Source organism: Centruroides vittatus, unplaced genomic scaffold (genome assembly GCF_030686945.1).
Source record: "Centruroides vittatus isolate TY-2023 unplaced genomic scaffold, ASM3068694v2 contig_3050, whole genome shotgun sequence".
Classification (NCBI taxonomy): domain Eukaryota; kingdom Metazoa; phylum Arthropoda; class Arachnida; order Scorpiones; family Buthidae; genus Centruroides; species Centruroides vittatus.
Window position 1 is genome coordinate 362,527 of NW_027121958.1, and position 17,657 is coordinate 380,183.

The 17,657-nt window shown below is 30.5% G+C and overlaps 1 protein-coding gene across 1 annotated transcript in view; it reads right to left on the minus strand.

The window, feature by feature from the left end:
• Positions 1-1,246: 1,246 nt before the first annotated feature.
• The window catches only part of LOC136972861 (LIM domain only protein 3-like), a 41,648-nt gene continuing 25,237 nt past the window's right edge, over positions 1,247-17,657 (minus strand). The window contains exons 3-5 of the mRNA XM_067267502.1: positions 17,357-17,620; positions 4,592-4,717; positions 1,247-2,069 (exon numbers count right to left, since the gene is read on the minus strand). Of these exons, the coding sequence (XP_067123603.1) occupies positions 1,889-2,069; positions 4,592-4,717; positions 17,357-17,610 (561 nt within the window). The 5' untranslated portion in view covers positions 17,611-17,620 and the 3' untranslated portion in view covers positions 1,247-1,888. The remainder of the gene's footprint in view (positions 2,070-4,591; positions 4,718-17,356; positions 17,621-17,657) is intronic.

Sequence of the window (17,657 nt, forward strand, 5' to 3'; positions counted from 1 at the left end):
ATACTATTCTTATATTTAATAGATTTGAAATTTTAAAGTATTTTTCTACTTAAATTGTGCTAAAAATCTCTGTGAAATCGAATTTCTAGCATAAAAGATGGCCTTCAGCATGGATTTTTCACTTTAAAAAATCGATTTATATTAATTTTCTAATGATTAGATGAGATAAGCGATGATGAGAAAAAGAATTGGGAGGATGAAGAGGGAGAAATTAATATAGAACTTATATACAATTAATTGTAACTTTCTAACTATTAATGCTGGAAAAATTTGTATAAAATAGTAATATATAATTATTTTAATTGTATTATTGTTTAATATTTTTAATTATTAAGTTGTAACGGCTTTACAAACTCTCAGCTGTTACCTTATGTAAGGGATCAAATTATTTATTACTTATAGGCCTAATAGCTTATATGGTAATTATGATATGAGCACCCGAATAAATCTTCTTGAAAATGATTATATTTAATAATATATAATGTAAAATTGTATGCGTACACGTTAAATTAGTAAATGAAAATTTACTATGAGCACAAGTAAATTGCTAATTGTTTGTTTGTATATGGCAATGCCACGTGCGGGCCATATGCCAAGATGGGAAGCCTCCCTAGAGAACTTTCTATGGAAAATTGGCCCCTATTTAGATGTTAGAAACGTAGAGAAAACCCGAAAAACTCCACGTTCTTAGCGAGGTGCGAACCCACGACCAGTGTTCAGTGGTTATATCCACTAGCCCAAATTACTAATCAATTATATTTAAATTGCATTATGGAGGAAGAGAATATGCATCATCGTCTATCCAAAGATAAGTCTGAAATTTATTATTATTATTATTATAAAATTTAAGCTACTTAATTTTTTTTAAAAAAAAGGCCTAAATATTAATAGAGACGATGTACATAATAGAGACGATGAATATCCATGCATAAACCTTCTACTATTGTACAGGACATTCATAATTTTTTTAAGCTCCTCACTGTGTATAATTGGTAGCAATGTGGATGATACGGTTTAAGAACGATGCTGCTTAAATCTCCATTGAATAACATTGAAAAATTTGAGGTTCTATAATTCAAATGCCCCTCTTAAAGAATGGATCATCAAGGAATCTCCCGAAGACCCTTAAAAATTATATTTAAATTTCCCCATTAAAAAAATAATATATAGATATAAAACATTATCTGTCTTATAGACAATTTAAAGCTTATTTTCTACATAAAAAATTTAAAAATAAATAAGCAAATGTAACTAATACATTTATTTTTAAAAGAATTTTCAGATACAATGACTAGAAATGATTAATTAACACGCTTCTAATTAATTAATTTTACTATATTCAGGTATTTATAACCTTATTTTCTTCTAGTTATAGTTAATATTTAGTTGATAATAAAAAAAATTATTATATTTTATATATATTTATATATATATAATTTTTTTATACAGTCATACTATATACAAGACTATATACTTGGCATTTCTTAGTAAGAAATTGCGCGTAAATTAAAATTTTAAAAATTAATAATAATAATAATGACTAATTTAATAATCTAACATAAAATATACTGTATATATATATATATATATATATATTATTTACAGTATATTGTGTTACGTACAAGGCACAGCCTTGAAACACGTGACTAGAAAAGGGGACCGTATATGAATTTAAAAATAAAGAAATTAATTCTTTCCTCTAAATTTCTAATAATTATAAAATAAAAACGTAAAATTGGATACTTTTTTCTTGTTTTCGAACCTCCTAACAAACGTTTTTGGGTGGTCCGTAAAAATTGTTGGCAAAAATTGGATTGTTTTTTTTTTTTGTATGTATTTTTTTGAATTTTGACGACGTCACTGTCTAAGGGCGACGTCTCTGTTGACGTCATTTGCCTTCTATGACGGAATCGCCGCTTCCGTAACCGCTCGATGCGTCCTCCTGTCTCTCGGGATGTCTTCGGATGTTGTATGTATATGGCATGGTGGCAAAAAGTACTCTTTCGTCGTAATCGTACTGGCAGAGTATTTTGTTGTCGTGAAGATAAAAACGATCCCCCACGCAAAACCTGCGAGAGAAATTTGTCAAATTTTATACTTGGAAAAAAAAGAAAAAAATTTAAATATTTTTAACTGGCTGATTCTTAAAAACAGTGAGAGAAATACGATAATAATTCGGTTATTCTTTTACTAAATTAAAGGTTGAGAAGTGATTGGTTAAGTAAAGCCACTTGAATTACTCAATCGGTGGATCGCGATCTACTCTATCGCGTATTCTCTAATGAAATTAGGCTTTAAAAATGGGTGTTAAAGTGGATACCAAATTACAAATTGGTGTGTAAGACCGATGTGGCGTTAAAATTCAAAAACTTCGATTTGCCACGTCATAAAATGGCCACCCGTACAGTAAATTAGCATTAAATTAATGTCAATCTTATGATGTAAGCTCAATTTAATGCTAATTAACGCCTTAAATAAGTTCCGCGTTACGTATATTTCATTGGAAAGTCGAAGTTGAGTTTCGATTTTAAAAGAAAAACGGGTCCTAAATACTTTTATTTCGTGATTTTGAGGAATTTTTCGAGCGGCGAGCTTAGTAAGAATTAGTATTTATTCATTAATAACCGCCAATAACAGAAACAAAGGTAAAATGGCCATCAAATCGCATTAAATCCAATAGCTTCACTCTAACTTCATCAAGTGACGTCACGCCTGCATCCGTTAATTAACCCGATCCGATTGGTTACAGTTTATCGCCTCATTATCCGAAACAGATTAGTTTCATTTGTGACGTCTATCAGTTTAGGTTCGATTGTGATCTAGTCGAAAGCGCCCCCTTAGAAAAAGGAAGGAAAGGGGAAAAAAGTTTAAATTAATTAAAAAAGAAATGAATTTTTTTTCCTCAATTCTCATTGCCTAATTGACAGTACAGACGCACAAATGTCAATAAAGGCGTCTAGTGGACAACCAAACGGGTCAATAAAAAGCCTATCTAACGTTTTAGTATATGAGTAGTCATCAGAACGCATGCTCTGTTTCACCAAATCTCTCTACTCGCCAGTGAATAGAAGACTTCATAGTCTGTAATCTGACGATAATTTGGGACCAGAATAGCCGATTGTAAGGCTATTCAGTGACAGTTGAGTAGCCACACAAAGGGACACGCAGTTGACATCCATTGATCGAATGCAGTAGCAGTCGATCCGTCAGTGCTTGCGAGTCTATCAGGATCTCCGTGCCTGATAGACAAGCCAATCAGGGATACTAGGACTAACCATTGATATCCGATGGTCGTTCACTCGGCTATGACAGGTACTTTATTTCCACTAGGAACCAACACCTTGCATTCGGGGTTTTTGAGTGCGAATGATGTCAAAATGGCCGCCCGATCATAGACAAATGACACACTCCAACTTTTTAAATATTATAAATCAGTTTTGGATTCAAATGCTATTTTTTTATATATATATATATGTATTTTTTTTCTTTTGGACCTCCTAAGAAAAATCGTACATCCTTTCATCGATCTTTCTCTTCTCTTTTCTTATTTTTATCTTCGCATTTTTTGATATATTGATGACGTTTACCGATATTTGATTATGTTGAAGTGTAGTAACGTTTAACGTTTTAATTGTTCTCGTTTACGGCGTTTAATTCTTGAATTGTTAATGTGCAATTTTTATAAACAATTATTTCTGTTTTTCTTTCTTTTTATTTTGAAACTTTAAGGATTTATCTAGGCGGCGGGCAATTTGCAGTCTTGTGATACAGATATTTTTATACGGTTTGCCTCTCAAAGTTTAATAATTGAAGAAAATTAGACCACACTCCCTATACAATATCCTTATTTACTTCAATGCAGCGTGTAATAGCTTTAAATAACCATAATCTTACTTTGAAGTATTGAATACGCAATTTAAAAACAATCTCACAAAGTGTTGCCAACTCGTTAATAATACTTTCCTCGAATAATTTATTTTAAAAACCTTCTAAAATTGGTATAATTTGTAACAAACTTTAAAAATAAATAATTTTTTTTTAAATGAAAATAAAATAATAACGATTAAAACTAAAGAAATATATTCTTTTATTCTAATACAAAAATAAATAATTTAATTAATTAAGGTAAAGCTGAAAGCTGGCAACATTAAAATTGTTATTACTTTAGACTCTGAACGTTTTGAAAAATTATTAAAATAATAATATTTTTCTTAAATAAAATGTCTTAAAATACTTAAAAATTAATATTTATTTATAAAAATGTTACTAAAAATCATTTCAATCTGAGTACATTTTTTTCAAAAATTCAAAATTTAAATAATTATAATTTGATTGGTTAATCAATCGAAGGCATTGCGCCATTTTATTTTTTGTCCAATTGTTATATATGTTACTAAACTAAAGATCCTAAATGATTAATTATTCATTCTAATTTATTATTAATCGAAAATAAATTATTAAATGAATTATATTCTTTCAAATAATAATAATTTAAGCTAAAAATAGTGTGTATATGTATATATTTTTTTACTGTAATTAATGAATAGAATTCAAGCCTGATTTATCTGTAAACAACTAGAAATAAATTTACCTGTGATTGCACTGCTGACAAGCGAAACATTCCAGGTGATAGACGTTACCTCGAGCCCTCATAACCATTTCGAAGGCTGGAATTGTTTTGTTACAGGCCGAACATAAACCTGTGGTGCCAAATAATCTGAAATTATAACAATAATTTTCAATTTTTCTTTTATTAAAATATATCTGATACCTTCTTATACATAAAAAAAATTATATTTTATAATATAAATTTCCAAATTTCTAAATACAGTATTTCCATTTATAAACTATTCATTAACATATATGTTGAGCTGCGATTGAACCGAACCCACGTCATAGGATTATTACACACATCGCAAACCGTACAAAGACCGAACCCACTCCCTATATTATTACATACAAAATTGCAAATTACTCAAAGGAAATGAGTGATAATCAGAAAAGATTGGATTGATGGGATAAGGCAACGCAACACATGGGCCATCTGCCATGGTAGAATGCCTCTCGAGAGTACTGTACTTTCTATGGGGAATCGACCTATAATTGGGTGGTCAGCCCACTGTGGAGGAGCGAACCCACGATCAAGCAGAGTTTTATCTACTCGGTCACAGGTCCAAATCGGAGATTTTGTTGGCCTGTGATAAGATTGGAACCCCGGCTCTTCAGTAGTTTTAATATAAAAACAACATTTTAGTTTTAAAATTTAACTCATTTTCTTCTTTTCTCGTGTAAAAACCCAAATTTTATTGTCATAATTTAATATAAATTTTTGATATTTTATTTTAGTAGTCGTTAAAAATTAAATTCATAAACTTGAAAATGAAAGGAGGAAAATATGTATACATTAGTCTCGTGTAGGACCGAATCAATTCCAATGTTATTTTCGATAACATATTTAATATCAAGCGAGGACCGAACCATTAACTTTCGTAAACAATATATAACGGAACCAACGCCTTTCATCAACAGTATACAGTCAAACCTCTTAACTGACAAAAACATAAAAACGGCCGTTATTTAGAGGTTAATTTATTTTTAAAATAAACACTCCTGAAACAATGGTCAATGTTTAAAGTGGCCGTCATTAAAGGTTCGGGCTAATTTAAATCCAAATGAGAACCGAACCATCGCTGATTAACAATAACACATTTAATTCCAAGCAAGGACCGAACCATCGCCTTTCGTTAACAGCACACATAATGGCAACCGACTCCATTCGATAACAACAATTACCAGAAGGCGTGGGTTCGGTTCTCACGCGAACATCTCTTACTCTTTTATCAAAATAAATACATTTTAATGCATTAAAATTGAAAGATACTCGTACGTTTATTGACAAATTTAACATTTGAAAATGATAATAATAATGTTACTCTGTATGAATTTTAAAGATAATTAAATTTCGTGAGATATAAAGAATCATTTTCTACTCTTATCCATAATAAGAGATAGATATTAATTATGTGGTACAATACAGTACATAGAAGGAGGATGGAACACTGTGGTACACTCTCCCTTCACAGCGTATGACCTATTTAGTGTTTATTAATCCCTTTCATCCTCCTTTTCTTTAAAGTCTTTCAACTTCGGCTCCTTTTGTCTTGAAAAATAAAAGACAGGTGTACATCTTCTGCCTATTATTAGACCTATTTATTTTGAAAAATTTGCCATTTTTGCTTTTTTTAAAAAAAAAAAAAGCCACTTTAACCCGTTAAAAAGGTAGAAAAACGTCTGTAGAAATGCGTTAACCTGTAGAAAAAAGGCCCCACCAGCAGGAGGGCCCCAAATCAATTTTTTTATAAGAGAATATTTCCTCCGAAGTCGAAACTGTACGTGAGGCCTCCTAATGCAAATTCGCTTGGGTTCCACGAAGCCGTAACACGCTACTTTCTAGAAATTATTTATGGTAAAACCTGCGTAAACCGGAATCGCACCGTATTGGATATTTTTTCCGGTGTCCGTTTTGAACAGGTCTCTTTTAACGTAGAAAATCTCTCTCTCCGTTTCGAGAAATTTTCCCTGTTTAGGCGAGTTTCCGCTTTATGTGTTCTGTTTTAGACAGGTTTTACTGTATATTGTTAATTTCTCTTCCTTAATAGATGCAAGAACTTATTCTCACTTTTATGAGGAAGACACGTGAAATTTTTCGGATTTATTTGGAGTTTACGCAGGTTGATAGGCGCATCTTTGTATTACTTCCATTTAAAAATGGCTGACGTTTTAATTTTCGACGTTTTAACGAGTTAAAACATAAAAATGCTCTTCTAAGATGTATTTAAGTTTGCTTTATCGCTACAAGAATTCATTTCTTAATTCGTGAGGGAGAAACGTTAAGTTTTTTAAAAATATTTTCTACGCTTAGGTTCACAACTGGTAGTACGCGTACCCCGGTTAGCACTACAAGTCTATAGAAGAGGCGCGCTTGCCGAAACTGCTGAGAACCTCTGTTCTAGTCTTTCAGATGATAAATTAATTATAAATTTTGGTTTATTTTTTCCATTATTGTTAGATTTTAAAGAGTTAAAAGATGGAAAAACATTTGTAAAAAAATTGCTATATTCTCGATTACTTTAGCTTTATTTTTCAATTTATGGTGAGAAACGTCAGATTTTTAAGTGTATATTTAAGTTTTTTAAGAAATAAATTAATTGTTTCCTTGTTTTAAAATAGTTATTGTTTTAATTTTTATGTTTTAGTAAGTAAAAAAAGCTCGAGAAGTGACTTTAAAAACTGATTATATCCGCTTTATAATTACAAGAATTTACCATGTAGTTTATGGATATAAACGTAAAATTTTCAGAATATTTTCTAGGCTTTTCGAGGATAAATTAATTACAGATTTTTGTTTCAAACTTTTCATATTTTAACGAGTTAAAAGGCGGAGGAAACACTTGTAAAAAGTCTCTGTATATCCTCAATTACTTTCGCTTTATAACTACAAAAATTTTTGTTTTTTAATTTATGGATATAAAAATTGAATATTCTGGGATTTTCAAGGATAAATTAAGATAATATTTTATATTATTTTGTACAAAAATGACTAAAAAATAATCCTAGAACTTAGCTAGAAGAGACTGAAGTTCTGCGCGTTATACACGGTTTACCAGCGAATAAACTAGAAAACAAGCTCATATTAAGTGATTTATGTACAAAAATTAATATTTTCGGTGCTATTTATTTAAATAAACTTAAAATATATATTATAAACTAGATAATTTTACTACATAATTTATAATTTATTTTTATGTAACAAACTCGCAGTGAATCTCTTATCTCGCTTTTATAGATGATGTTCATCCTTATCAATTCGAAAAATCTTAATCTAAACCTTAAAATAAAGTATTAAAGGTTGAAGAAAAAAAAATCAAGAAAATTCGCAAAATTTCATCAGAATTTCATTATATAATCATATAGAAAGCTGAGATCATTCGAGTCTAATTAGTTGTAGACTATTCTTTCATAATTTCCACATCACTGCCATAGAAAATGATTGCAATTAGTAATTATAGGCATCATAGAGCATAAAAATAATTTCTCATCATTATTAATGATGATAAATTTTAAGATTTAATGATATTTTATTTTATAAATTGTTTCTACATTTAAATATCTTATTAAAATATGTAATTACTTTGTTTTAAATAAAATTTACTTTATGAAAAAAAAGCCAATTTGTAAGATAAATACTAGAAAATTACAATTGAAGCATATATTTGTATATATAACAGAACCTCTCAACAGCGACCACCTCTAAATGGCGGCCATTTTTTAGGAACGTTGAAAAAAAGACATACAAAATAACCTACAAACAACGGTCCTCCATTCTTTGTGTTCCCACCAGTGGCCGTTATTAAGAGGTTTTACTGTATATAATTTTCTACATTCAAGTCCTTAGATAAAATCCAAACTTCCTTAATATAATTCGAGAATATTTGGATCTATATATTTAAATCTATATTTTTTTTATAATTTTTACGTACCTAAACAATATTTTTAACTTCTTATAATCAATTTTATAAGTCAATTTATTATTATAGTAAAGGCAGAGATGATATACTTAATACTAAGGAATGCATCTCTTCTATTACTTTAATAAAAGAAAAATTAAACATTTGAAGATTTTTTACAGATTTTTCTATCTTTAAACTAAAAATTTACACACTTTAAAATAATTTATAACCATTCAAAATATCTCGCCAACGTCCTAAAACACGAGAGAAGATCAAGATGACTTCTCCAACATCCGGATGCGAGTACTAAAGAAAGGCTTTACACCATTAATAATTACAATCCTAGAAGCAAAAATAGAAGCGATATTCAAAGTATACTGCATAATTAAATAGAAAAAAAAGGTGAAGAGGAAGAAGAAGGATGCGTAAAGGTTTACTTTACCAACTTCTCATCCCGTTTAACCAATGAGAATTGGAGTATTTGGCAACACGAATAAGCCCCCCTTAACACTGTAAGGGTCTTTTCTCGAGCATTAAAGCCACCTTCAATCATATTCCATCAAGAAGTAGGGATTAGTTATATTAGTGAACCATTAAAAACACGAATTTCGAACATTTTACAAGGCAAAACTCTCCCCCCCTCACACACAGTCAATACGCGATAATCTCTTACAAATGAAAAATGAGTAAGAGCCATCTGCGGTTGACTTCTTCAGCTCATTACCATTCTAGGAAAATCTCTTAATCCGAGCATTAAGAAAAGACTAAAAACATTCATAAGATGCGTATATAAAAGGGGGGAAAGGGACGAAGTATAGTCCTATATTAATCTACGTCTCCGTGTTTAGTTAGTAGCGTATGACCTGGTTTGATGGTTGGCTGACTCTCCAATTGCAGCACACTAGTGATGTACCATTAAGCCTATTAATTACAAAGCATTCATTAGAATTTTCAGAAGTGGTGAAGATTAGAGCGTAGTACGTTAATAGCGGTCTGACCACAGTGTCATTAGGCAAAGAGCCAGAGCTGGTAATGAAGGTTTTACATTCCTAGACTCATTATGACAGGCAGTCAGTGAAACGGGCAGTGCAGGGATTAAGTTGAATTGCGCTTCTTAACTGTAATGGGAAGTTGTTATCGGCTGACTTGTCAAATTGTCCTTTTTATAAGTGACATTTTTTGAACTATACTTTCTTAAAAATCCTTCCTCCTCCTCCTCTTCTTCTTCTTCCTCCACCATTTTTACGTACAATTCCGACGTAAAATAATCCGAAAACGGTTCATCTATCTGGATCAAATTTTATTTATTTATTTCGCTCTTGTTTTTAAGCCAGGGGAGTGCAAATTGTGCAAAAATTAGCGTAAATATAAACGGGTTTCATTTAATTTGCGCCTGCTCTTTCCTCGTTTTTTATCATTATTTAGGCAATTTTCTTTCGATTTTTATCATTATTTTGGTATTTTTTATTATTATTTACGAAATTTTACATTTTTTTTGCATTTTAATCACTTTTTATTCCCTTATTTTTACTATTTATCGTTGTTTTCCTACTTATTTACGCTCTTCTCCTCTCCACTTTCCCTAATTTTTACTGGAATTTTTAAAAGAAATGTTTAAAAATTTTTAATCTAGAATAAACATAAATCATTATAAAGTATTCCTGATTTAAAATTCTATTATATTTCATTTTATTTTTTAAAAATATATATATTTAAAGTAGCGAAGAAACCAGACGTAGTGAAAAACCTTCCTATACAATATAAACAAAATTATAGCTCTTGATGTTGTTACTTTTATCGATCGTTTAAATAAAGTTTATTTTCTGAAATATTTAAAAATAATTTATGGATGGTTTTATGACAAGATTCCGTGATATTTTCTAAGAAAGATTATTAATATATAAATATAGTTTCTACATTAAAGAGCATCTTCCGAACCGATCTCTCCTAACATCCTACATTAAATGGAGGGAGAAAATTATATTTTAATTTTAAAAAAATGCTTAAAAATTGTATAAATATTGGAAGAAATTATATAAGAATATCATTACAAACTGTTATTTATTACACAGATTCGTGCCGAACGTAAATTTCGCATTCAGTTCGTCCGTCTGTCTGTTTGTAAGATTTCTCAAAAACTTGAAGAGATATCGTGTTAATATTTTGTATTCCTTTTGCACGTTCGTCTATCTGTCTACCTGCCTATCTACTTTTTTTATCTATACGTTCGTCCGTTTGTTTATCCGTCCGGAAAGTAGATAGAATCTCCGTTCGATAAAATCATTTATGTAAAGTTTAAAAATTGCTTATAATTAATTTATACGTGAAAGGAAATAAAAAAAACGCTTTAAATTCGAATTATTTTAGATAAATTTTGCTAGTGGAGAAGGAAAGAGGGAGAGGTTTCTTGTTGATGTATATATTTCACTCCACACTTGTCTGAATTAAATATTTTTTGGCCAATTTGATTTAATCAAGCGTCAAATGACTTGATTTATTTTCTTGATTCCTTTCAATTTATTCTTTCAAATTACCATTCGGCCATTTCAATTTCTTCCATTTAATCCGCTATTATAAAAAAGAAAGAAGAAGAAGAAGGAGAGAGAGAGAGAGAGAGAGAGAGAGAGAGAAAATTCCCCCAAAAAAAGATATATATTTTTTTTACTTATTGCTCTGGGCTATTATTTAAATAGAAATTTTCGATACACAAAAAGAGCTAACTCATTTAGGAAAAACTTTACTTAAAAAAAAGAAAACTAAAGCCATTCTCCCTCACTTGACTTAATCAACCTTTTGCTTTCACACACACACACACACACACACACACACACACACAGACGCATACAACAGACAGACAGACAAACGTAAATGGTGACCGCTATTCCGGTGATTATTTTTGAACAAATCAAAAACGATCCAACAGCTTTAACGTTTCCCCCTTTCAATAAAGTAAAGTTATCAACCTACCACTTTTACTGCGAGTCATTCTCCCTTTACAACTGTGTGTGTGTGTGTGTGTGTGTGTGCAATAACGGCCTCTACATACAAACACCATTACTTTACTACAGACGAATGCAAGTCAACTTACCACACTCGAACAAGATCACGTGTGCCGTGATTTTTGGTAGGAATTTACATGTTTGGCACGTTCGGCACCCCCAACAGAATGGTGTGATTTACAAGTGAAGCACGCATCTTTCTACTGCTGTAGCCAACACACTTATCTGATCAAGAGAATGGTCGACCATCACAGACGAATAAAACACACCAAAACCTTTCCAGCGTTTTCTTGGCGAATTTCAAATCAAGACGTATTAACCGTTATAGACCATTCTCTTATGGTACCCGTTAGAGAGGGGTGAAACCTTAACGATCAGCGATCTTTCACTTGCTTCTTATCGTCCACTAATGTGCACCGCATGATTCTCAGGCTACTGACTTCTCTCGTGTAATAGCGTCCATGCACGATACTTGATCCTTTCTCTCCCCCTCTTTACGACAAGCCGACAGACGAGAGAGATGGTTGCTGGGATTTCTTTCCCTCGTACTTCAAAAAAAAAGTATGGTCGCTGAATTTCCAAAAAGGATCGTCATGCTATATTTATAACTACCTAGAAAAATATCTTTCCCTTATAAGAATCCATTAGGTATATATTTGATATTTTACTCTCCCTTGCTTCTGTGTAGAATTAAGTTTATTATGTTATAAACTTTGTAAATTATGTTTTTATTCGTTAAAGTATGTATCACAATACACAAATTATCGAACTGTAAAGCCGCACATCAATGAGTTGCGTGTGGCGGCTCTACCACTCAAAGTTCATTTGATAAATTGAAATTAAAGTATAATTCTTTAATAAATTTTTAACAATTATATTATATACAGTCTTTTGTAATGCTTTATAAGGAATTTTTAATCATACACTCGAATTTTCCTTTAATTCTGAGGTAATTTGAAGTATTTTCTTACACACGTCTTCATCTCTTTGGGTACGTATTCGATACTTTACTACTGCTTCTCCCTTGCTTCTTTAGTAATAAACCGTGTAGAATTAAGATTATTATGCTGTAAACTTTGTAAATTATGTTTTTATTCGTTAAAATATGTACCATAATACACAATTTATCGAATTGTAAAGCCGCACATGACTTAGTTGCTGTATGGATGTGTACCATTCCACAACTGCTTAAAGTTTGCTTGATAAATTAAAATTAAAACATAATTTTTTCATAAATTTTTAAAAGTTATAGTATTTACCGTCTTTTATAACAATTTATAAAAAATTTTCCTTTAATTTTGAGATATTTTTTAAAATAATTCCTTGAGGTAATTTGAGGTATCTTCCTACGCGCATCTTCATCTCATTCATTCTATATTTATGGATGGGGAAGGATTTTTTCACCCATTTTGAAGCTTAATAACTCCTGTGCCTTATGTCGAAAATTTCTGAAATTTTGCAGGAAGGTTCGTTTATTAGGGAAGTTTATGCCACTAAATTTTAGTGATTAAAGGTCGAGAGGTTGGGGAGATAGAGAAGGTCACGTGTCATATCTCGAGTGGGTCGGAATTAACTATTTTACTCGTAATTACCCCCTTACATTTTTCTTATAAACGCGTCTCTATCCTCAAAATTAACTTTTTTTTTGTTATTTTATAATAATTAATAATATTTTTAAAAATTTTAAACAAATCACATAACAGATGGCGCCATACGCAATTTTAACTCTTGCGGGAAAAGTTATGCAACTCGTTGTTGATTTTTTAACATATTTTTAATGTTTTTTTTTATATTTTTTAAAATAATATATCTCAATTAAAAGAACCGAACCAAAACTCTAATAAAAATTCATATAGTAACTCGCTTGGATAGAGTTAATACATTAAAGTTACAAAATTAATTTTTCTTTTATTAGATTGAACATGTTCAACAATTAACTGATCTAATTAATAAAGAAATATATATTTAGATATATTAACTCTACTTTATTAATATTGTATTCATTATAATTCTAACCGTTCAAGCTTGTAATTGCCTCGTAAAGGTGAGCTCTTGGTAGAATTTTAATCGAATTTTGATTTATTTTTAGACCATTTTTTTGCGAATTTCTGTATTATAATTATAAATTAACTAATGTTAATTATATTTAAAGTCATTTTAAATGTAAATTAAACAGTTTTTTTGGATTTGGATGGGTCTATTCGTGTTTTAATGCTAAATATATAAAGGATATGGTTCGGTTCCTATTTATAATGAAAATAATTTTCCTAATTGATTTTACTACTTTCCCGGCTGTTATATATAAGAAGAACCCCCAAAATCTTTACATTTTTGGACTCGAGGGACTTTTAAACGTCGAGAAATACAAAAACTTTGGGAGTTTTTTTTCTGTATTTATGGATGGGAGCAGTATTTTGTCACCCACTTTGAAGCTTAATAACTCCTGTGCCTTTCGTCGAAAATTTCTGAAATTTTGCACGGAGGTTTATATATTAGGAGGATTGATGCTATTAAATTTTGGTGGTTAAAGGACGAGGGGTTGAGGAGATAGAGGAGAGTCACATGTCATATTTTGAATGGGGTATATCTTCTAAACAGTTATCAAGAACGTGGGTTCGGTCCTCATTCGACTCAGCATGGACTTCACTAAAGTTTCACGCAAATACATAACATTAATCAAAATCTTAATCGAGTTAGTCCAGTAGTAGAGAGGATAACTAAACAAGACGTGGGTTCAGCTCATTTCGGATTGTCTCATGATAATTTCCTTTCTTAGACGCCTTTAAAAATTAGTGTCAATATTTATAAACTTAGTAGCTTGATTTTAGGGTGACATTTAAAGTAAATATTCCTTAAATATTTAAATGAGCGTAAGCGTAAAGCTTAGATGAAAGAAGGTGCATATTGGCCGTGGGTTCAGTCCTCATCAATTTAATTTTGCTTCGATAACTAGAAGGTCGGTTCCTGTGATTGATGATGAATAGGAAATGACATTGTTGTCTTCATTGTACTTCTAAAGAGGGTCTTATATACTGCATTAACTCAAAGATGGTCGTGGGTTCAGTCCTGACAAATTCCATACACTTTTATATGTGCTCTGGCTCTTTTAAGTGAAGACTGGTTTATAATTTAGGTCACGCTGAGTGTTAATCACAGATTATTACACAAATATCTTAAAAATTGATATTAAAAAACGACTTTATAAGTTAATTTAAATAATATCGAAAACAGAGTAACTTTTTCTAAGAAGTATTTTCTTATATTTAATGCGATTCAAACACCATTAAGCAAACTAAATGACTTTCTCATAATGGTTGACATTCGTATGCTTGCAACAATTACATTAATCGAGTTTAAGAACCTAAGAATCTTAAGGTTTCTAAACTCAATTAATCTTTGACTTGAATTAATCTTCAAGTTATTCCTATTAAAATTATCAAAATATTTTAATGGAGATTTTAAGTAAATTGTTTTGAAATACTTTCGATGCTTTCTTATCGAAAAGTTTACGGACAGAAAAAAAGGAAAAGTATGTTTAAAAAATCATATTTTATCGTAGCTTCTCCCTCCAAACATCAAGTTAAAGGTGCTTTTCCTTCTTAAAAAACGAGTCGAAGTTGCTTCTCCTTTCCAAAAACGCCAAGTTAAAGACGTTTCTCCTTAAAAGAGCAAGTTAAAAGTGCTTCTCCCCCAAAATAATCGAGTTAAAGGTGCTTCTCCCTTTAAAAAACACCAAGTTAAAGGCGCTTCTTTCCACCAAAAACAAGTTGAAGTTGCTTCTCCTCCCCAAAAATAAGTTAAAAGATGCTTCCCTAAAAAGTTATAGGTGCTTCTCTCCTACCGAAAAACGAGTTAAAAGTGCATTTAACATAAAGAGAATGCTTCACAAGGGTGTAGAGAAGTGGAAAATTTGTTAAGCATAGTGTTGAAAGCCATTAAAAACACCAGAGTTTAGTAATTAGTATAAAATAAATCTTTAAACGCTTCATTAAAACGTCGCGATATTACCCTAAACAATATGGGTCCTGTTTATTGATTAGGTTAATGTTTACGCATATCAAAATGCATTTATATAAAAGAGCAATTGCCTTAATGTTTAACACGCTTCATTTATGGGGTGCTTATCCCGCACGTTAATACCATAACTTTGCTTGCATGTGTTGAAGTTATAGGGTCTACGTTGTATATGATCGACTTAGTTACTGCTTCACATATTGAGATTTAAGTCTATATTTAAGTTTTATATATATTTGTATATTGCAATTCGAGGTGAGTCCAGTGACATTAAAGTAACAAATAGTAAAGGGAGAGGGTGAAATTAATACATAAAAATACCTATTTTCTGCTTAGATTGGGGCCGATTTTTAATGTTTTATACATCAAAAATTATGAATTTTAATATTTTATCCAGTAAAAAGTATTAATTTTAATGTTTTATATAAGTAAAAAATGTAAATTTTAATGAATATTATAACGTTTCCCAACTTTTTAAACTTTAACATTATTTTAAATAGGTAAGTGTAGATCGTGGACTACTGATTGGAAATTTTAATTAAAAATAATATTTTCTTACTATTTAAAAATTCGAATTTATTTATTATAAATTTTAGAATTTTTAAATTAAATTTAAACATTTATAAACCTACTCAGAACAATTTTACGTGTAAAACTTTAAAGAAAATCCCACTTTATAAGATAATTTATTAACAAAATAATCTTCATCATGCACTCTATGACTTGGAAATTTATATGTTTCACCACGAAATTACATATTCATCATACATTATTATTACTCCTACCAACGCATACATGACTCAATACAAAATTCCTCCTGACTCCTTACAAAATTTCTCAATAGAATATACATTATTACAATTATCCAAACCTATAACAGTTACCAAAAATCAGCTTCTTAGATCCATTGATCCACTGTTTATAGCATTAAACAATTGATTATAAGCGGTCTTCCATTCATTATAATTCACCCAAGCAATACAATTATATTTAAAATACTCCATATGTTCCTGAAATGTTAATTTAATTGCATAATTATGCACGGTTGTCCTAATTCACACAACGTTGCATCGAAGCATAATATACAGTACGGGATGCAAATTCGTAAATCCTATGTTTCAGTCCTACATTTAAATCCTATCCTGTGTTTAAATCATTGTTCAAATCCTTTGTTTAAATCCTATCTTAAATTCTTAAATCCTGTCCTATTTTGCTCTGTACACCATCAAAATCATTAATTTCTATATAAATTACCTTGATTTTACACGATAATTAAGCCCTAAGACGGTTTAAATTACGTAAGAACCGGTAATAATACGCGTAAAAATATCTTATAAATTTATAAATATACTGCTTATAAATTAAAATACTCATATAAAAATGATATAAAATTTATTACTTTACCATACAATTTCCATTATTTATACAAGAAATGATTTGTTAAGGGGCCTATATTAAAATTTAGTAAAAACAAAAGTATTATTTTTAAGCCCCCAAATCCATTTCTCTTACACTTAAATATATTATTATTATTATTATATTTTCGGTCTACAATTTTGAAATCTCAGACCTGTATCGTCCGTCAGTCTGTCCGTCCTTCATTAATCTCGAGAACTGAGTTAGACATATCAGACCTGACGTCACAATAGATAATTCTATTGTATTTTTAACAAAGAAAACATTCTTCTCGCGCCACTTTTCCGCTCACCCTCAAGAATCCCATCAAATTCTTTTCTAATTAATCAATTTTTAAATAAAATTCTTCATATATATATATATATTTATTTATTTAATTTAAGAGATTTGTAAATAAAATCAGAGGAATTTTCTCACCTGAGGTAATCTCTCTTGCAAAGAATGAGATTAGCTTTAGTGAATAGAGTGGAACCCACTTCTCCCAGTCTACAGTCGCAGCAGGCACACTTGAGGCAATCTTCGTGCCATAATTGGTCTAATGCTTTCAATAGATACCTTTCACGTATTGGTTTCTGGCAGCCAGAACATTCGGGTCCTGCGTGGTTCCTGTTGGTATCGGGTTTACTCGTTGCTATCGAAATGGTTGATCTGCAATGGCTTTCTGTTGCCATTTTAAATGGACTGGAAAGAAATTCAAAACACGTTATTATCTGACGCT